Source organism: Phyllostomus discolor, chromosome 1, assembly GCF_004126475.2.
Source record: "Phyllostomus discolor isolate MPI-MPIP mPhyDis1 chromosome 1, mPhyDis1.pri.v3, whole genome shotgun sequence".
NCBI lineage: Eukaryota > Metazoa > Chordata > Mammalia > Chiroptera > Phyllostomidae > Phyllostomus > Phyllostomus discolor.
In genome coordinates, this window is record NC_040903.2 from 1,453,233 (window position 1) to 1,473,264 (window position 20,032).

General features: G+C 67.9%; 1 protein-coding gene across 1 annotated transcript in view; it reads left to right on the forward strand.

Moving 5' to 3' along the window:
• The window catches only part of HTT (huntingtin), a 91,097-nt gene that overhangs the window by 42,805 nt on the left and 28,260 nt on the right, over positions 1 to 20,032 (forward strand). Inside the window, exons 27-41 of the mRNA XM_028503844.2 lie at positions 614 to 740; positions 2,082 to 2,209; positions 3,011 to 3,121; positions 4,206 to 4,283; positions 4,691 to 4,914; positions 5,023 to 5,101; positions 5,224 to 5,385; positions 7,260 to 7,315; positions 7,964 to 8,112; positions 9,610 to 9,746; positions 11,075 to 11,191; positions 13,475 to 13,597; positions 13,891 to 14,126; positions 15,067 to 15,209; positions 19,786 to 19,996. Coding sequence (XP_028359645.1) covers positions 614 to 740; positions 2,082 to 2,209; positions 3,011 to 3,121; positions 4,206 to 4,283; positions 4,691 to 4,914; positions 5,023 to 5,101; positions 5,224 to 5,385; positions 7,260 to 7,315; positions 7,964 to 8,112; positions 9,610 to 9,746; positions 11,075 to 11,191; positions 13,475 to 13,597; positions 13,891 to 14,126; positions 15,067 to 15,209; positions 19,786 to 19,996 — 2,081 coding nt within the window. The remainder of the gene's footprint in view (positions 1 to 613; positions 741 to 2,081; positions 2,210 to 3,010; positions 3,122 to 4,205; positions 4,284 to 4,690; positions 4,915 to 5,022; positions 5,102 to 5,223; positions 5,386 to 7,259; positions 7,316 to 7,963; positions 8,113 to 9,609; positions 9,747 to 11,074; positions 11,192 to 13,474; positions 13,598 to 13,890; positions 14,127 to 15,066; positions 15,210 to 19,785; positions 19,997 to 20,032) is intronic.

The following is a 20,032-nucleotide window of genomic DNA, read 5'->3' on the forward strand; positions in this document are numbered from 1 at the left end:
CCAAGTGGACATGCCTGTTCTGAAGCGAGTGTCCCTGGGGGCAGCAGCCACAGAGCTGCCCCCAGCCCCCCGACTGCAGCCGTGACGTCCACTCGGCCACTGGGCCTTGGCGTGGGAAGTGACGTCCCCGAGAGCTGAGGGCGTGAGCGAGGGACCAGTGGCGGCACTGGGGCCAGGCGTCCGTCTCTGCTGTCCTCGTCCCCACCGCTGCTGACAGCTGCCTTCCAGCTCCACTGCCCGCCGGCTCTGACTGAGGACAAGTCGCTGCATCTCTGAGCTGTTTCTTCGTCTGGAAGACGGAGTTTGGGACGTGGCTTCACCCCCTCTTTGGTGTCGTGGCTCCCCCAGGACACCCCAGTCGCTGTGCCTGGGGGCGCCCTGCTTGGGGCTCCAGGGCCCCTTCCGTCCCTGACACTCCCAGCGCCCCTGTCGGGGAGTCCGGGCAGCCCCCACCCAGCGCACGGAGCACGGACGGTTCCCGGCTCCGCAGATGGGGAGTCGGAGAGAAGAGGAGGCGCGTGGGGTGGTTCCCTCCAGTAAACGGTGGAAGCAGGTGCTGTAGACTTCGGTCTCCGCGCTGGTCACATTCCCAGAGCTGCCTCCTCTTTTCCAGGCAGCCTTGCCGTCCCTCTCGAACCCCCCTTCCCTGAGCCCCATCCGACGGAAGGGGAAGGAGAAGGAGCCCGGCGAGCAGGCGTCCGTGCCCCTGAGCCCCAAGAAGGGCAGCGAGGCCAGTCCAGGTAGGAGCGGGGGCGGGACGGAGTGGGGACGGGATGGAGCCGGGCGGGGCGGGTGGTGGGGCTCGGCCCTGTCACGGGATCACAGGGCCGAGCTCACGTTTGGGGCAGGGCTGTCACGGTGACTCAGTGCTTTCTGGAAGTACACACACGGCCGTGGGGCCAGAGAAAGGCCTCCCCAGCTATGGTTTCGGGGAGGAGGTGCTGATGGCCGAGTGTGTACGGACCACGTTCGGTCAGGAGCGTCTCTGAGGGTCACTCACCGAGGTGCTGTGACCACAGCCGGGAGCCTCGCTGGCCACCTCCTTCCCCGTGGGCCCCCTTCCACCACTGCAGAGTGGGGTGCAGGGACCCGGGGGTTCGGTGAGGGAGGCACTGTCGGGGCTGGGGATGGAGGCCGTGGGAAAGAGGGTCCCTGCAGGGGAGCGTCTGAAGGAGGCAGTGGGGAGTGCCCAGTGGGGTGCACGGGGGTGCAGTCACCTGAGCAAGAGGGACCTGGGGCGCCACGGCCATCCGGAGGGCTGCTGCTCCCGCGGTTTCTGAGCTGCTGGGCCAGAGGTTCCGGGGTGCAGCTGTGGGGCCTGTGCTCGAGGGGTGCCCCAGCAGAGCAGGCGGCCCCAGCTCCCTCTCCCCACGCGTGGGGCTGGTCACTGCCCTCCCTCCCCTCCCCTCCCGCGGACAGAGCCTGCGCGTGAGGGTGACAGCGCTGGGTTCTACGGGGCGAGGGCCTGCAGCCCCGCGGGAACGGACACTTGAGCTTCCCCCGTGCAGAGTCAGCCGCGTGGTCTGCCCACCCTCCTGAGCGGTGGACAGGCGCGGACGCCATGTCAAGCATCTGGAAAGCTCGAGCGGCTTTACATAGTGCGGGCATTCACACGCTAACGCCACTTCAGCAACAACCTGTGTCCCGTTAGAGTCGTCAGAGCATGTTCACGTGTCACCCTGTTTGATGGCTGGAGAGGCCGTGGCCTGGCCTGGCCGGGGTCAGCCCTGTCCTGCCCCTGGCAGCCCTGGGCTCCAGGAGCTCGTGGGACTGGCCGAGGCCACTGAGTCACTGCCGCCCCGGTTCGCAGGCAGCCGCCAGACTGGAGCAGGCGCATGGCCACACCGCACCTCTTCCGTGCCTCACCTGCTCTTGTCGTGGTGTTTGGGGGCGGGACTCAGGTGGTACTTAGGCTGACGGTTCAGGTTTGTCACCGCTTCTGAGTAAGTAAAAGTCAGAGGAGAGGTTTGTGTTTCATTCTGCTGGAGTACTTGTAAGAGCCGTTATTGCCAGTGATCGGTTTTAAACTCGGCCGGTTGTGGTCTGAATGTGTGTGTGTGTCTGTCTGTGTGTGTCCGTAGCCTCCCGCCAGTCCGAAGGCTCGGGGCCCGTCACAGCGAGTAAGTCCTCGTCCCTGGGGAGCTTCTACCACCTTCCTTCCTACCTCAGGCTGCACGACGTCCTGAAGGCCACCCACGCCAACTACAAGGTGCCGCCGCTCTCGTCGCCGCGAGCCCCTGCCCGAGGGCTTCACGGGGCCCCCGGGGTTTAGTCCAGAGCTTCCAGGGCCTCCGAGCCCTTGGATCTCCAGGCTCGCCCCTGCTTGCCCCGCGCCCACCCTGGTCCGCCTGTTGGAGGCAGACCCCTCCCGCCGTGCCCCCCTCGGCCTGCTGAAACCCCTCGGGGGCAGGCGCCTCTGCCCCAGCGTTGGGTCCTCTCACCGCTCCGTCCCGCCTCCGCTTCCAGGCTGGGGGTCGGGTCTCGCTCCCCTGGGCGACTCTGTTCACTGTCGCCCTTGGGCGGGGTTTTTCATCCTCACAGTCAGTCTCTTCCCCTTGACCTTGTTCCCACGTAACGTGTCTCTGGGCCTGACCCCTTCTCTCTGTTTACTCAGTGGGGTTACTGCTACGTGATTTAACCTGAGGTCCTTAGAATCTTAACTCTTCCTGAGACTGGTATTTTGTTGTGGCCAGACTGAAAGGCTGGGTCTGAGTTTGATAAGGTGTTCCATGGGCCCCCGTGTCCGTGGAACAGGACGCGGTCTTTGCCGCGCCGCCCCGTGGGAAGGCAGGTTCGGGATGGTCTCCCTCAGCCGAGTCGGTGTCGGCTGGAAGGCGCCGTTGAGAGGCGCAGCCTCCCTGCAGCCGTCTGCAGACTTCCTTCCCGCGCGAGGCCCGGTGCCACGAACAGGCAGGCAGCGGGTGCGCCCCCGGTGGCGAGTGTGCAGGGCTGCGCCCCCGCAGACAGCCTGAGGCAGCTGTGCAGTGACCCGGTGCTCCCCCCCCCCCAGGTCACCTTGGACCTGCAGAGCAGCACGGAGAAGTTCGGGGGCTTTCTGCGCTCTGCCTTGGACGTGCTCTCCCAGGTCCTGGAGCTGGCCACGCTGCAGGACATCGGGAAGGTTGGCGTTTCTTCTCTTCTTTTCTCGTCTTCTCACCGGGCCCACGGAGCTGGCACGCCTGACCCCCACACTCAGAAAGTGGCAACAGCTCGGGGAGGAGCCTCTGCGTCCCCCACGGCTGCGTCAGCCCCCGAACCCGGTCTGGTCTGAGCCCCTCATCGGGGGGCGGGGGCCCGCTTGTGCCCTGTTTCCAGCTCTCTGCTGCGCGTTGGTCAGACCCTCCCGGCCTGGACCGTCGACGGGTCAGCCCTGTGCCGGCAGAGCCCTCTGTTTTCCTGCTCCACCCTCCTGAGGGGCAGGGACAGGGGCAGAGACGGGCCTGGCCAGGGTGGTGCCCGGGGACGCAGCAGAGCTGTGGGGGGTGGGGTTCGCAGGGCCGCCTGTGTCCTGCGCACGGCACAGACGCGCTGGATGGCACGCGGCCACATCTGCTTCGTCGTGTATGTCCCCCGTCTGTCCCAACACCTCCTGTCTGGAGGAGTTTCGGAGCGGGTTACTGAGAGCCTCCTTTGAACAAACAGCCCCTTGAGTGACACACAGGGTGTCCGCCGGGCTCCCCGGTGTCCACGCCCCTGAGTCTTCTTCGTGGTGTGCCAGGGAGCTTGCCTGGTTTTAGTCGTTGCACGCCTTAGCTTACACTCCTGCTCTCATACATTCGTGTCGATGCGTCTTACCTTCCCCGTTACTCCTGTGCCTCTCTCCGCGTGCCAGCCGAGTGCTCCCCCTCGTGGCCAGTGGTTAGACCGTGCTCTGTTCTGCTAGTGCTCAGTCAGTGTCCCCCCAGGATGAGACGTGTCACCCCTCAGCGGGACCTGCCTGGCCACCCCGAGTCCACGGTGGCACGTCCCGGGGCTGTCCTCTGTGCCCCCCACCCGCAGTGTCAGCGGGCCAGCTGTGCGCTCCTCTTGCTTCTTCGTGTCCTCGGGGCCTGTTGTCAGGCCTGGGGGCCCGAGACCTCTGCAGGCGCTTGCTGCGTGAACAGGTGTTCTCGCTGGCAGGCAGGGCAGGGGCTCTCAGACCAGGCGTCGAAGCCCGAGGACGTCCCCCAGTCACTCCTCCAGTGTCTCGCTGCCCCCCCCCACAGTGCGTCGAGGAGATCCTGGGGTACCTGAAGTCCTGCTTCAGCCGGGAGCCAATGATGGCCACGGTGTGCGTGCAGCAGGTGAGGAGGCCGCTGCCCACCCCTTCCGGCCCGCCACCACCGGGGCTCGGTGACGCCGTGCTGCCTGTCCCTTCGGGGGCGGTGCTGGTGATAGGGAGGCCTGTCGCCGGGGAGGGCTCGGGGTCCTGGAGGCCCACGGCACCCCCACTGTGTGACTGGCACCCCGGCGTCCCTCCAGGTGTCAGAGCGTGCGGTCCTGGTGAGGGCCTCAGGGCAGCTTGGAACCAGGGTGGTCCTTTGGGGTGAAAACCGCCCCTCACAGCCTTGTGCACCAGTGCTCACTGACCGAGAGCCTGCGTCTGTGTGCACGCTCCCTGTGCGGACCTCAGACGGACAGCTTGGGGTCGGCGGCGTGGGCGTGGGCCGCGCCAGGTGGCATGCAGGGGGGCTTCGCTCTTCCCCTGCAGCTGTTGAAGACGCTCTTCGGGACGAACCTGGCCTCCCAGTTTGACGGCTCGTCGTCCAACCCCAGCAAGTCCCAAGGCCGGGCCCAGCGCCTCGGCTCGTCCAGCGCGAGGCCGGGCCTCTACCACTACTGCTTCATGGCCCCGTACACCCACTTCACCCAGGCCCTGGCCGACGCCAGCCTGCGCACCCTGGTGCAGGCGGAGCAGGACCACGACACCTCGGGGTAACGGCCCGGCCGTCCCGCGGGCGCCTGCAGGGGGTGAGGCTCGGCTGTGCTGAGCGCGCAGCAGAGTGTGGAAGGGCCGCCTCCTCTCTGTGTCCCCGTCCGCAGGTGGTTTGACGTCCTCCAGAAAGTGTCCACCCAGCTGAAGACGAACCTCACCAGTGTCACCAAGAACCGTGCGGACAAGGTAAAGCGCTGGCGGGTGACCAACCGCTGCGTGTGGTCAGCCCGACGCCCCCAGGTGGCCACGTGACGTGACGCTCTGCAGCTGGGGACTCGCTCGCGGACCCTCGCTCTGCTTCCTCACAGAACGCCATCCACAGCCACATCCGCCTGTTCGAGCCCCTGGTCATAAAGGCGCTGAAGCAGTACACCACCACCACGTGCGTGCAGCTGCAGAGGCAGGTCCTGGACCTGCTGGCCCAGCTGGTGCAGCTGCGGGTCAACTACTGCCTCCTGGACTCGGACCAGGTCGGTCGCCCCGCCCGCTGCTGCGGCCGCCCGCCTTTGAGGGACGGGCCGCCTGGTGGTCCCCAGCAGCCTCTGCCTCTCGCCGATTTCAGGCCGGCCACGCGACTCAGCGTGGTCGTGCAGAGCGCCCGGCGCCCCCGCCCCAGGCCCCCACCTGCGCTGGCTGTCAGGGTTCCCCTCAACCCCTTTCCACCTTGCCAGAGCTTTGTCCTGTCCACACGCCCTCCCGAGTGCCAGGGTAAATTTGAACCTGAATCGTGAGGTGTAGTTCAGATTTGTTGTCTGGGGGACGATTTCACAAAACCCAGAGAGTGACTTTGAACAGTCGGTGAGTCACGGCATTGGGTTTGAAGCCGTCTGCAGTGAGCTCGCCTCTGGCAGGGCGGGAGTGCAGTCTGACGGGACAGCCGCCCGTCCCCCTGCCCCGTCCCCGCGGTCGCGCCTGCCTTGCCCCACGCCAGGCGGGGCTCGGCCCCCAGGGCTGCCCCTCGCGGGGGCTGTGTCACCTCCCGGTGCCAGTTTTCAGGAACCAGACCTGTGCCCGCGAGGCGACTGCAGACCCGGGTGACTTCAGGGCGCCCCGTTTGGCAGGGATGGCTGTGCTCTAGCCGCTTCCCTCTGCGAGACGGGACATTTGTCAGTTAGACGTGGCACAGGTCTCCGAGACGCGGGTGCTCGTCCGCGCCAGCCCTCGCCTTCAAGGGTCTGCGTCTTCGGGAGAACGGGGAGGCGTGGCCGAGACCCAGTGTGGGGCCGTCCCCCAGGGAGGGGGCGGGGGGGCCTCGTGCCCGCGCCCTGTCCACGCCTCGTCTCCTGCCGCAGTTACCGGAGTGGCAGTGCACAGCACCGTCTCTTCCTTCGTAGGAGGTGCTTTCGGGGCTGCTTGGGGACGTCGTGCCCTTTCCTGGAGGCCAGGCCCTGTGGGGTCCTGGACAGGAGCTCCAGGACAGAAGGGTGCTCCCGGGGCCCACAGCCAGGGCCCCTCCGGGGGGAACCCAGGGCCATTGGTTCGGTCCAGCCCAAGGGGTGCACCTGCCCGGCCGCGCAGTCCCCCAGTTGACTCTGCAGCTGGAGCCGATGCCCTCGTGTCCCGGGCCGGGCTCCTGGGCTCTCGGCCGTGGGCGGGGGGCAGGGCACGCGCCCACGCTGACGCAGACCTGTCGTGGAGACTGGGCCCTCCTCACACTTTCTCGGGCTGGGCCTGTGCTTGGATACAGGGCAGCTCATGGTGTCTCCTCTGTCTCCCTGGAACCTCCGTCTGATGCTCAGGTGCTGGGGGGGCAGCTGAGCACCCCTGGGCCGTGCTGCTCAGCCTCCTCGGGGCCCCGCCCCGCCCGCCTCGGCCAGCACAGCGAGGTCCCCTCCCGCCGCCCGGCAGCGCCGGGCTCTCACCAGGAGCACTCCTGCACCGCATTGGTTCTGATTTGCCTTTGTCACTCGGTGCCCGGGCTCCCCGGTTTGCAGCAGTCAGGGCGGTGACGGTTTTTCTCAACAGGAGGGGGAACTGGAGCTGAGGGATGACGGAGCTCAGTTCCGGGGATGGGCTGAGCAGCTGCCGTGTGTGGGTGTAGTGCTGGGGCCTGGGAGGGGGGTGTCGGGGACTCCGGGCCCTGCCCGAGGTTGGTCTCCTGGGTTCGTTACTTGTTCCTCTAAGGGGTCTCACCGCAGTCTTCAGGAAACGTGTTTAGAGCGGTTTCCGGCAGAATCCCGGCCTTTCCCAGTTGACCGTGTCTGAGCTCTTGCACGCCACAAGTGTGTCCGCTGCCAGGAGACTTGTTAGACGTGCAGGCGTGCGTTCAGGGAGAGTGGTGGCCTCGCGGGCACGCCTCTGTCGCTGACGTGGAGCCCCTCCCCCCCCCCCCCCCCCATCGCAGGTGTTCATCGGCTTCGTGCTGAAGCAGTTCGAGTACATCGAGGTCGGCCAGTTCAGGTAACATGCCCTCCGTGGCCCCCACGTGCCTGGTCCTCGTTCTGTGAGTGCGCGTGGCTTCAGGTCACTGACACACGTGTCCTTGGAAGAACGTCGGGCGTTTCTGCTGGTTTCTTTAATCGGGAACCTGACTAGTACCGTGCGTTTCCGTTTCTCTGCAAAATCGCTGAGCGTGTGGAGACGGGTCTAGAAGCCGCTCTGCGTGTGGCTCTCCCACGTGTCCTTAGTTTCCGTTTCGGTCCTCGAGTGTCTGATTTTGACGCTGGGTGCGAAACCAAGTCTCACCCGGCAGAACGCTGCTTTTTCGTCTCCTTAGAGAACCTGTCCTCGGGTGTGGCTGCCCTCGGGAAGGGTCCTTGTCTCGCCCTGAGTCAGTGACAGCATCTCTTGCCAGATGGGGTTTAGTGCTCCCTCCTGTGCGGGGAGCCGGTGTCATCGCCAGGAGTAAAACCCTCCCGTCTCCACACGGCCGCACAGGAGTTGGGGACACGGTGCGGAGACCCCGTGTCTCGCTCCCTTCCTGGGGCACCCCGCTCCCGCCCCTGCCCCCATGTGAGCTCGTGGTCCACATGGAGTGACGCCGGGCTGTGCGGTCGGCTGTGAGTCTGGGTTGTGGGGGGGTGTCTCATCGGGCGTCTCTGTCCCCAGGGAGTCTGAGGCCATCATCCCGAACATCTTCTTCTTCCTGGTGCTGCTGTCGTACGAGCGCTACCACTCCAAGCAGATCATCGGCATCCCCAAGATCATCCAGCTCTGCGACGGCGTCATGGCCAGCGGCAGGAAGGCCGTGACGCACGGTAATGGGACACGCCTTTCCCTGGGGCCTCCGGCCCCCCGCTGCTCTGCGGGGCGGCCTTCACGGCCCGCCCCCACGGTGTCCCCGCTGCCCCCTGCGTGCATGTGGGGGCCTGCGCTGCGGCGGGGGGCGCACGGCCCACGCTGAGAGGGTCGGAGTCTGCCTGGGTGGGAGCGGAGCGGCGGCGGGGTGCCGTGAGGGTCAGGTGGGCTCTGGCGGGGTGTGCTTGTCGGTCACGTGACAGGAAACAGGGAAACCGAGCTTCTGCGGGGATGTTGGGTGTGTTCCATGCGGCACTGGGGGCCAGCGGCCCCGGTGCAGGGCCCTCTTCACCCGGTGGTGGTGTCGGAGCTTCTCTGTGGCCCCCGGGGGGCGGCGGCTGCTCACGCGGCCTGTCCCGCGCCTGTGGGGCGAGGCGGGCGGGTTTCAGCGCGGCTGCGGTCTTGCTGTGAACTTGGAAGCGGACCCTCAGCACTCACTCTGCCGGCTCCCATCCAGCTCCTCTGTCGGGACCTGCAGGCTCCTGGGCTGGGAGCGGCCGCCTGCTGGGACGTCTGCAGACACCGGCGCGAGGGCCGGGTGGCACCGCTGCACACCCGCTGTCGCCAGGGTGCCCGGTGGCGTGCGTGCCGCACGGCGGGCGACAGGCCGCTCTGCGTCCTCGCAAGGGCCAGGGTCCAGCCTGAGCGAGAGCCCCAGTCACGCGTGTGTGGGCACGGCTGTGGCGCAGGGTGGGGCGACGTGCCAGGTGCCGGGTAGAGGGGTGACAGGCTCCGAGGACCAGAGGGTCTCGGTGGAAAGTGGTCGGGCAGCCAAACCCCACTGCTCTCTGTGGGGAGGCTCGGTCCTCTCGGGAGGTCAGCAGGTGTGCCATGCGCGTGTCCCGGGGGGAGCACCCGTGATGTGGCCTGTTGTCAGGGTGAGTGCCCGAGTAGCGTGTCCCCGGGATGAGGCAGGGCCGCTCACCGCTCTGGACGGCGTGCCGGGCTGCACCCTTCCCAGGGAGGCATTCCCGGGGGTTCCTCGCGTGGTCCTGAGCCAGAGAAGGCGCTGGGCTGCGTCTTCGGATCGGGATGGATGGGGGGGCCCTTTCTGACCCGAGGGGGTGGGCTCGCCACTGACGACCGTGCGGGTGCTGCCACCGGCTCCGGCAGTTTCCGCCAGAAGTGCTCGGGGAGGCCGCCGAGGCCCGTAGACTGGCGTCACTTCAGGCAGCGGGAGGTTCGTCGTCTCGGATTTGGGTCTCTTCTGTCAGGAGTGACGTGATGTCACAGGAACCCCACTTTCTGTCTGACGTTCAAGCTCTCGCAGAGCTGCGGCCTGAGTGCCGGGGGAGACCCGCGGCCTTCCCCACGCAGCAGTGGCAGCGTCTCCGCGCCCGGCCGACTGGGCGTGGGCTGGGCTCCGCTTCCCCTTTGCACACGTCCGGGGTGTCGCGCGCTGTCTTCCAGACGTGAGTGTCACCCCGCGGCTCTCAGCATGGCCCTCTGTCCCTCAGCCATCCCGGCCCTGCAGCCCATCGTGCACGACCTCTTCGTGCTGCGGGGCGCCAACAAGGCGGACGCGGGGAAGGAGCTGGAGACGCAGAAGGAGGTGGTGGTGTCCATGCTGCTGCGGCTCGTCCAGTACCACCAGGTGAGAGGGGCCGCCCGGCGGGGACGGGGGACACCATGGCCCCTGTACATGCCCGCCTGGGCCCTCGGGCAGGGGGAGGGCTTTGGACACAGCCCCACGTGGGGGGGCCCCTCTTGTCCAACACGGGGACCGAGAACAACTGCTCAGCTGTGGCGACAGGTTTCTTTGAGCCGATCAGGTTTTGCATTACTTGGGGTGGAGCGAGAGTTTCAGGTTTCAGGGAGGAGCTGGAGGCGTGAGTGCTGCGGCCTGGCCCTGTGGGTGACTCCGGCCTTCCAGCTGTCGGGGGCCAGCCCTCAGGCCCTCCGCCACTCCCCTCCGTCACTCGGCCCGTGTGGAGCTGCGAGCTCTTCCCGCAGAAACACGCTCTGTGTGCGTTCTCATTTCGGTTAACCTAGTCCCTTTGCGTTAAATGCCTGGTGCTCAGTGAAACCCCGCAGCTACTCTGCTACTGAGCACGCCTGCCGGAGAGAGGTTGGCAGGCCTTCCTGGCTGGGCGGGCGGGCGGGAGGCCCGGCGGTGGCTGGTCCACTCTGGGCCTGGACAGGGAAGCAGACTGGCCTCGCTCAGCAGGGTCAGCTCGTGCACAGACGTTCTCGGGCAGTGGGGGCGCGGCCACCTGACTCGGAGGGAGCGGTGGTGTGCAGAGGGCGTGGCTCTTCCTTCAGAGCAGTCCTGGGGCGTGGGCCAGGCCGGCACACTTTTTTCCATGGACTCCCTCCCTTTTCTTGTTCTCTCTGAACGAGCAGATGAGCGTTTTTAGCACCGCAGGCCATGGGGCACTGGTTGCGACCCGTGGCTGCTGCTGCTGCGTGTGGACGCCCTGGTCAGAGTGAGCCCGGGTCAGGCTGTGGGCCTGCATAGCTGCACTGGCAGCCTCGGGCTGCAGACCCCCGCCTAGACGGGGCCGAGAATAGGCGTGTGCCCGAGCCCATTGCGCTCCTGCGTGGCGGTGCTACCTGGGTGAGGCGCCCCATGGAGAGTGTGGGTGCGGCCAGCGTCTGCGGAGGTCAGGTCCTAGGGCATCTGCAGGAGGCACGGCCAAAGGCTGGAGGCACTTTGGTCCTTCTGTGCCTTTCCTCTGGGTGAGGAGGCTCGTGAGACCCCACGGCAGTGGTGGTGAGGAGGGCCTTGCCGCGGCACGTGCCCGCGGCGGCCGGGGGGAGCGCCTCCCGGGCTCCGGGCCATCCTCTGGCTCCCCGTCCTGTGTGTCGCAGGGCCAGGGTTCCATGGGGGTCATGGTGGCGTGATCCCGGCGCCTCCCGCTGAGCCCGTCGGCGGCGGTGGGGCGTGCGGTGAGGAGGTGACCGTGCCGGCCCCGCCCGCAGGTGCTGGAGATGTTCGTCCTGGTCCTGCAGCAGTGCCACAAGGAGAGCGAGGACAAGTGGAAGCGGCTGTCGCGGCAGGTCGCCGACATCATCCTCCCGATGCTGGCCAAGCAGCAGGTGGGCGGGGAGGGGCTGGAACGGGCGGGGAGGGGCCGGAACAGGGGGCGCTTGTCCCGCAGACCCACTCTCCCCGGGAGCCGTCAGCGCGGGCCGCAGGTGCAGGCGTGCGCCCCACTGTGCAGCCGCACCCAGGGCTCCGGGGCGTGTGTGCAGGGTTCCCGAAGGTGCCCCCTGGGCGGGGGGGTGCAGGCCCGTGCTGAGCCCAAGTTCTCCCTGCCCCCGCCCTGCCTCTCGTGGGCCCGTCAGGCCGGGGCTCCCGTCGGATGGCCGTGCGTGTGCGGTCCCTTGCCCCTCAGGCAGTGAGTGGTCTGGCAGTCGAGCACTGTTGAACCCGGAACCCGGCACTGGACGGTGCGGCTCGGCTGGGCGCCCCACGCCCGCACCGCGCAGTGAGCAGGGCGGGGCCCAGTGACTCAACGCCCGGTCTCTGGGTCCCGTCTGCCACCGGGTGCAGAGGACAGGGCGCGCTGCACCCATTGGCAGCGACACTAGGTCACCAGGGTGGGCCCCCAGGACAGCTCGCCAGCTGCAGCGAGGCTCTGGGTCTTCGGCCCCCTGGCCGCCCCCGGCAGCCACGGCGCCTGTCCGGGTGCCCGGCTGAGGCAGCACGTGCTCTGGGCTGCACAGTGCTCGTGGCTCTAGGTGTCTGAGGGGGCGCATAGGCACCTGCGGTCACTTCTGTCTGTGTCACGCCGTCAGTCCCGTCCTGGTTTCACGTGGACTTGTCGTCCGAGGCCCCTAGACGGAGGAGCCCCGGCTGCTGTGAGGTGATAGGTGGGGGTTCCGATACGTGGTCGAGTTTGGGGTTTCTGTGTGGTCGCGATTCCGTGCTTGGAGGTACATCGTCATCCAGGGTGACACCCCAGAACCCCTGTTCTGTTCTCCCGCCTGTCTCGGCGTGCGGGGTGCTGGGGCGGGCAGGCAGAGCGCGGCACCGGCACCGTCCCCATCCCTACCCTGTGGCGCTGTGTGGGGCGGCCAAGCTCAGGGACCTGCCGGGGTCACAGACGGTGCGGTGCAGACACTGGGGTGACCACAGCCGCCGGCAAGGAGACCCTGTCCTCGGGGAGGGCCGGTGTGCCTGGAGCGGGCGGTGGAGGAGACCGGCAGGAAGCGTGTTGGGGAGTGAACTGTCGGGGACCATCAGTGCTGTGCGGAAAGCGGGGTGGGGGTGGGGGGCCGGGTGTGGTCCCGTGGGCCCCTCAGTGGAGCTGGGCGAGCCTGACGTCACAGCGGACCCCTGGGCAGAGAGCAGCGGAGCCGCCCGAGGTCAGACAGCCCGTTGGGGTTGAAGAGAGCAAGGGGCCGCCCTGGGGAGGGGCCTCTCGGCGTGGCTGGTGCTGGCGGCTCTGGGAAGCTGCAGAGCACTGGTGCGGGGGGGCGGGGGTGGCACGGTGTGATTTGAGAGTTGAGAGTTGAGCGCAGGCTTGGGGACTCGGAGGGCGGAGCAGGGAGGTGCGTGGAGGCGTGGGGCGGCGTGGGCCCGGCGGTGGGAGGGATGGGGCCAGGCGTGGCCTCTGCAGGGTGGTCTGGGGCGGTGAGCACGCGGGCCTCCTGCTGCCCCCTCGTGGTTGAGGCGCAGCTCAGCGCAGAACGGGGTCAGGTCTGCACCCGGGGAGGGTCACCTCTCTGCAGAGGCCGGCTCCACACACCCTGGGGCAGGGGGCAGGACGGGGAGACGGCAGCACCGACACCCGTCTCCACTCGGGGGCGATGTCTGCACCCGCAGACGTGTCGTGTTGGGGGGCCTGTGGTCTGGGGTTCTCCACTGTGTTCCTGAGGGAGAGGGTCACGGGCGCCAAACAGAAAGCTGTCTGAGTGGAGCAGCGGGGAGAGTTAAGGGCCAGAAGCGTGCAGGTCTGTTAGCGTTTGTCGCCGGTCGGCGCTGCAGGGGCGGGTGCGGGTGAGGCACAGGAGAGAGGAGGGAGGAGGAGGCGTGTGTCGGACCCGCTGAGGGCAGCCGGGTGTGCGAGGGGCACGTGAGGGGCTGGCTGCCCAGTGTGCCCCGTGTGTCGGGGTGTGATTCCCCCTGATTTCCGTTCTTTCACGTATTTGACTCTTTCACAGAGAACATACATTGTTCGTACAGCAAAAACCTACGTGGAAAGACCTGCTCTGTGGGGAAATGTGGCCGATGCCGTGGTGTCCTGAAGAGCGGGCGCTGGGCTGACCACTGGGGTTAAAGTGCCTGGAGCGCCAGGGGGCGATGGTGGGTGGGCGGGGCCTCCAGGCTGGGAGCCCCGCCCACTGGGGGGGTAAGCGGTGGCGTCTTGGTTGCAGATGCACATCGACTCCCACGAAGCCCTTGGGGTGCTGAACACCTTGTTCGAGATCCTGGCCCCGTCCTCCCTGCGGCCCGTGGACATGCTGCTGCGGAGCATGTTCGTCACCCCGGCCACGCTGGTGAGTGCTCCCCCCCCCAACCGTGGGCGCCCGCCCCCCACCCCCCATGCTGGGGCGGCAGCGTCTGTCCCGGCCCCGGGCTCTGCCGGGCCAGGGGCGGCCTGAGGACCTGCATTTTAAACAGGTTCCCCGCCGGGTGGGGGGTGCAGCCTGACGGTCCCGAGCCTCAGAACAGAGAGTTTTTGGTGGGAGGCAAAAGGGGGCAGTTTTCACGCGAGAAGCCGGCTCCGGCGATGGGGAAAGACGCGCCTCTCTCCCTCCTCTAACCGCAGCCCGCCCTCTCCGCCCCCCAGGCGTCTGTGAGCACCGTCCAGCTGTGGGTCTCCGGAGTGCTGGCCCTTCTGCGGGTCCTGATCTCCCAGTCCACCGAGGACATCGTCCTGTCGCGCATCCAGGAGCTGTCCTTCTCCCCGCACCTCATCTCCTGCCCGGCGATCAGCAGGCTGAGAGGCGGGGACGGTGGCTCCCCGGCGGGAGAACAGGGCGAGGGGAGGCACGCGAAGAGCCTGCCGGAAGACACGTTCTCCAGGTGTGCCGCGGCCGGCACTCTTTCCCGTCCCGTCCCGTCCCCACCCCGCCGCAAGTCACGGTGCACGGCGGTCAGAGAGTCAGGACTGGCTCGTCCTCTGCGGCTCCACGAGCTGGGGGCGGGGGTGGGGCGGGGGGGGCCTTCCCTCGCTGCGCTGGCACAGGGCCCCCACCCAGACCGCACGGCGGGGGCTGCCCGCAGCCGGGGCGGGGCAAGCTGCGGCCTGCCGGGAGTTCGGGGTCCCAACCTGCCCACTGGACGTTGGTCTTACTGCCCTTCCCCCCAGGGCGGCGGCCCTCGCGTGCTCCCCACGGGGCACTGTGGGGTCAAAGCTCATCTGCCCCCTAGTTGTTCGGGGGCTTCTTGAGGCAGCAGCCCCACTCCGGCGCCACAGATGCGGTGCTGGACGGGTGTACGGCCGTCCTGGCCCGGCTCCAGGCGCTCCGCAAGGCGGGGGGGCTTAGCGCACGTGCTGTGACTGCAGCCTCTGCCCGCGCACCTCCCAGCCGGGGCCGCTGCCTGTGCGCCCAGCACCTGTCTCGGTGGGATGCCTGTGTGTGCAGGGCGGGGCCCCGGAGGCCCTCGTGGTGCCCTGTTTGCAGGGTCCACCAAAGTCTGGGGCTCCCCCCACCCCACGTTTCACCGAACGGGTGGCTGAGATGCGTGAGAGCAGACTCCCCAGTGCTGCGGTGTGCTCCCAGCACCTGCCCCGCCGACCTGCCCCACCACCCTCCTGTCCGCCCTCTGGGGGGCGGGGCCCCAGAGGCGCCCCCGCGGCAGAGGGCCCGTCCCCGGCCGCAGCTGCCCCACGGCCTGTTTCGCTGTGCTCCCCCTTTGGCCCTGCAGACCGTGTGTCCTGTATGCGTGTCCAAACCTCTGCCGCAGCCCGGCGCTGCCTCACGTCGCCCTGCTCACCGGCGCCCTCCCCCTTCCCTCGCAGGTTCCTCCTGCAGCTGGTGGGCATCCTGCTGGAGGACATCGCGACCAAGCAGCCACGGGTGGAGATGAGCGAGCAGCAGCACACCTTCTACTGCCAGGAGCTGGGCACGCTGCTCATGTGTCTGATCCACATCTTCAAGTCCGGTGGGTGCCGCCCGGGGCCTGCTGGGGTGTTGCCGCGGCCCCTGCCGCCCGGCAGCCTCTGCTGGGGTGTGGGAGAGCGTCCTGGGTGGGGTGAGAGTAAAGCTCAGGGCTTCCTCCTGTTCTCAGCGTTCAGGAGGCCCTGTTGTCATCGTTGCTCTTGCGTTGTGTGGAGGGGGGTTGAAAAGGGGGTGTCACGGGCGCCAGCCCTGCATGGAGCGCGCACAGCGCCCTGTCTTTGGGCCACAGCGGCGTGCCTGAGAGGAGTCGCGCTCTCGGGAAGAACGCACACCTGCTTCAGACGGGCGGGAGGCTGGCAGGCTGGGGCCACACGGCACAGGCCTGCCTCCCTTCTCCCGGCCGGAGGAGCGGCAGGCTCTCTGGGCTCCAGGACAGACAGACGGCAAGCTCGTCTCCGTCCAGGTGTGAAAGTGAAGCAGACCCACATGTGGCCCCATTTTAACACGAAGGTCGACTTGGGAAAGGTTCTCTAAGTGGCCCGGAGGTCGTGGCTCGGGGCTCACAGGGAGAAGTGTCATCCCTGCAGGCTCTCGGCTTTGTCGGGAGCTTGGCCACGTGGTCACGCTGTCCGTGCTGTTCGCGGGTTTTCATTGTCGGGACTAGTCTGTGAATAAGGCGTCAGAGGCTTATCTGCTTAGTTGTGGTTTCGGGACAGAATGAAGTGTTTCCGGTTCTGACAAATGTAAAAGGGCAGCTAACTTGGCTTGGGGAGTGAAAGGGGGAAGGGGCTGAGAAACTTCAGGGGCGCTGCACTCTGGCCGCGCCTCGTTGGGTTGTGCAGTAGCAGCTGGGGGTGACAGAGCAGAAACCGGAGGCTTGGAGGTGGCCGTGCAGAGCGGGACCTGCCGCTGGAGTCGGAAGGAGGTGGCGCACGGAGCTGTGTGGTGCAGGCGGGGCAGGTCTGCAGCGGGACGGGCACTGGGCACCCTGTTAGCCGCCGCCTCCGGGCGGGCTCCGCCCCGAGGCCAGAGAGCAGGTCCAGATTTGGGCTCCTTGCGGTCCGCCCCCTCCCAGTGTGCTCGCCCCAGGGGCTCATTCTGTACATCGGCTTACACGCCTCGGTGCTGCTGTCCACATTGCTCATCCTCCCGTGGCTCCGTCCCAGTGGCACACGGGACGGCCCCAGGCTGCCTGTGGTCCCAGCCTCCGCGTGAGCACTGTGAGTGGCCCACGGCCCTCGTGCTCTGGCCAGCCTGGTCCCGGCGAGGTCTGGGACAGCACACCTGAGAGGGGCGTCGCCTCCTGGCGCGAGGAGGAGGAGGCGCGCGCAGCACACCCGACGGCCCGCTGCAGGCAGTGGGGGCTCGGCAGGCCGGGGTTCGGGGAAGCCCCCCCACAGGCCGGGGAGACGTGTCATTGCCGGCAGAGGCCGGCAGGACACTTCCCAAACAGAAGCCCCATCTGTTACGGGACCTTCAGTCTCGCCTGGGTCTTGGCCCCAGGCAGGGCACACACAGGCGTGTGCCCGAGGGCAGCCGGTGGGCTCGTTTTCAGCCTGCAGCCCTTCGACCACATGAGCCAGCCACCGCCCGAGCCCGGGCGCTGGCGATCGGGAAGGGTGGCGCGGTGCTTGCCTTTGCAGGGCGCACAGTCTGGCGGGGGGGGGGGGGTCTGTGGGTGCGTCGTCACGGGTGTCAACGTTTCTGGTGACAGGGACACACGGTGGGCACAGACCACGTGGTGGGTCGGAGGGTGGGGACTGCTGGACAGTGATTGTGACACTCGGGCAGCCCCGGAGGCCGCTGAGGGCGGGGGGGGGGGGGCTGGGGGGCAGGGGAGCCCAGGAGAGGAGGGGTCTCCGTGGCTGGGTTCAGTGCAGGCGATGGGCTTCGGCTGCGAGCCCCCTCCGCTGTGCCCGCGGACGTGTCCCGTTTCGGAGACATTCGGTTGTCCCCGGCAGTGAGCTGGGGTGGACAGAGTGAGCGTGCCAGGTGGCCGACGGGCCCTTTCCAGCGTGCCGGTCGTGGTGGTGTTCGGCCGTCGGCGGTTTGGGCCTCAGGACACCAGTTCGGCTCTGACCTCAGTTCGGCTCTGAGGGTGCCCCTCCCTCCTCCCGGCCAGAGTGGCGTGTCCTGTGTCCTCAGGCACTGGTGTCTGTGCCCCTCAGGGGCCCACTGGCCCATGGCTCTGACCGCCTCTTCTTTCTCTCCTCGGAAACCAGGGCAGGGGTCTCAGGGCCCCTGAGCACTGTCCCCCAGAGCCCCTGCATCAGGGGTGGTCACTCCGTCTGCACCGTGGCATTGCCTCTGGCCACCGCGGCTGCGAGCACCTGAACCGTGGCTCGTGGGGCGGAGGGGCTGCTTTTGGCCCGACTCCCCAGCTCAGGTGTGAGCGGGCCACTGAGCCCGCACCCAGGCCGGTGTCGGGGGGCAGCACGCAGCACCGAGGGGCCCGTGCGTTTGCCGCCGGTGTCTTGGACATTGTTTGGTTGGCCCAGAGTGTGTGCCTAGGGGCTGTGTGTGTGCACATGCGTGTGGAAATCTCCTCGTGTATTTTAACTGTGTTTCCGTTAAAGACACCAGGGGGCAGAGTCGCTGCACGCGGCCGGTTCCGAGATGGAGCTGGAAGGAACCCTGCTGCACTTGCGTGTGAGCGAGGCGCAGCCCGCACCTGAAGTGGTGGTTTTTGCTCCTGCTCCGCTCCAAGGCAGTGAGCCCCACGCCTTGACTGAGAATCAGTATGTAGTTTGTCCACTTCCGGTCTCCTCTCTCAGAGTGGACGCCAGCGGGAGTCACGGCCTCGGCCTCTGCTTCTCTGCCTCCCCTCCTGCAGGGGACCCTGTTCTGGTCCCATCTGGCGGGAACCGAGCGGCCGGGACCGACGGGCAGCAAAGCCAGGGTCACCGGTGCCCCTGCTGTCCCAGCCGGCGGCTGGCGGCAGGCAGCCGAGCCGGGGCAGGGCTGCCTGCATGAGTTGTTGCTCTGTCGCCAGCGTGGCGGGGCGAATCCCCGGCCCGCGGCCGGAATAGGCCTGTGCTGGCCCGTGTCCCGTGTCCGTCCGCTGGGCCCCGCCCCACCGCCGTCAGACACCCACCCAGACGAGGGCTGCCGCGGGCCCCAGGGCCCCTGCTGACCTCCCTTCCCAGCCCCTGCTGCCCGTGGGGGCCCAGGCAGGGCTGCAGGGGGGGGGAGCAGTTCCTCCTGGGCCACGAAACTGACGTCGACTGGCCTCCATCCTCGCACGGGCAGGGGGTGCGGGCTGCTGACGGTGCCGGGGTCGCTGTTCCCCTGTGCGCTGACAGTGGACGGCGCCTTCCACGGCTGCGTGCTGGGGGAGCGGAGGCCGGACACGGTGTCCTCGCCGGGGCCTGGAAGCGACACGCGTCCCTTTGTCCACACCTCTCCGCGGGTGACCTGGTGCGGGCCCAGCCCCACACAGCTGTGGTGCTGTCCACAGCCGGCACCGGCCCTGGTGTGTGCCACCCCTCCCCCAGTGGACGCCCCAGTGCCACCCCGCAGGCGCTGCCCCAGGCTCTGCAGAGTCTCTCCGGTTCCTCCTGCTGTCGCCGCAGGGTGGGGTCAGTCCAGTGTCTCTCCCCCGACGGCAGCATGGAACCATTCCGCCCTGACTGTGGCTTCCCAATAAAACCGACACTAGGGGTCTGTCATCCCGTGTTCCCAGCCTGGCTCCAGGGTCCCCTCTGGGAAGATGTGCCTCCTCTGTGCATCCATTGACCCCTCCAGGAGCCCCTGTGGTTGTGGAGAGCGCACAGAGGAGGGCCGGGCTGGGCCGGGGTCGGGGGTGCAGGTGGGTGGTGCTGACCACAGAGCAGCCTCGGGGGCACCCTGGCAGGGGAGGCCAGAGACAAGCTGAGCACTAGGGGTCCTCCTGCGGGCTTTCTCGGGCAGTCAGGCCTGTGTGCGTCTCTCCCCTCGTCTCAGGCCACGGGTGCAGTTAGTGCCGAGTGGGCAGGAAGAAGTCCCCCGTCTGGTCGTCCCTGTTCAGACGCCCTTGCGTCTGCGGTGTATTGAAATTGAACCAGAGACCAGACTTCGCCCAGATTTCACCTCCCCAGCCTGACGCCAGGAGACGCCAGGCTCGGACACGAGCCGCTCCCCTCCTGCGCTCTGCGTGTGTGTGCCCCTCGGGGCGCGGGCCGGCCAGGGAGCCCGCAGGGGTGGGAGAGGGGTCCGAGGGAGGAGCCCGTTAGTTCCCACAGGGGGTTCTTGTAGGCCCTGAGCGGGGGGCTGTGGAGGAAGCTCACGGACCGAGTCCCAGGACGCCTCGGGGTGGCCCGGAGCCCACCTGGCCCTCAGCTCTCAGGAGCCTGCCGAGCGCGGACCTGGGACTGGCACGGGGCACCATCTGTCTGCTTCCTCTGGCACTCGTTGTGGCCTGCGTGACCCCTGGGGTTGCTGCCCTCAGCTCTCAGCGGGCCCAGGAGCCCTCGGGTCAGCAGGTGTGGGTGCCGGGAGGGGCCCACGGGCCCCTTGGAACATCGCACGCCAGGAAGGAGCCGGGCGCCGGTCTTGAGATCCAGCTGCGAAGTGCCAGACCGCGGTGAGCCACAGAGACACTTTTCCCTGACCGGCGTGACTTGGGGTGTGTCTGTCCCCAGGGATGTTCCGGAGAATCACAGCCGCCGCCTCCAGACTCTTCACCGCGGACGGCGGCGCCGAGGGCAGCTTCTACAGCCTGGAGAGCCTGAACGCGCGGGTGCGCTCCCTGGTGCCCACGCACCCGGCCCTCGTGCTGCTCTGGTGCCAGATCCTGCTGCTCGTCAGCCACACCGACTACCGCTGGTGGGCCGAGGTGCAGCAGACCCCCAGGTACGCCCGCCCGCCCGCCCGCTGCGCTGCGCTGCG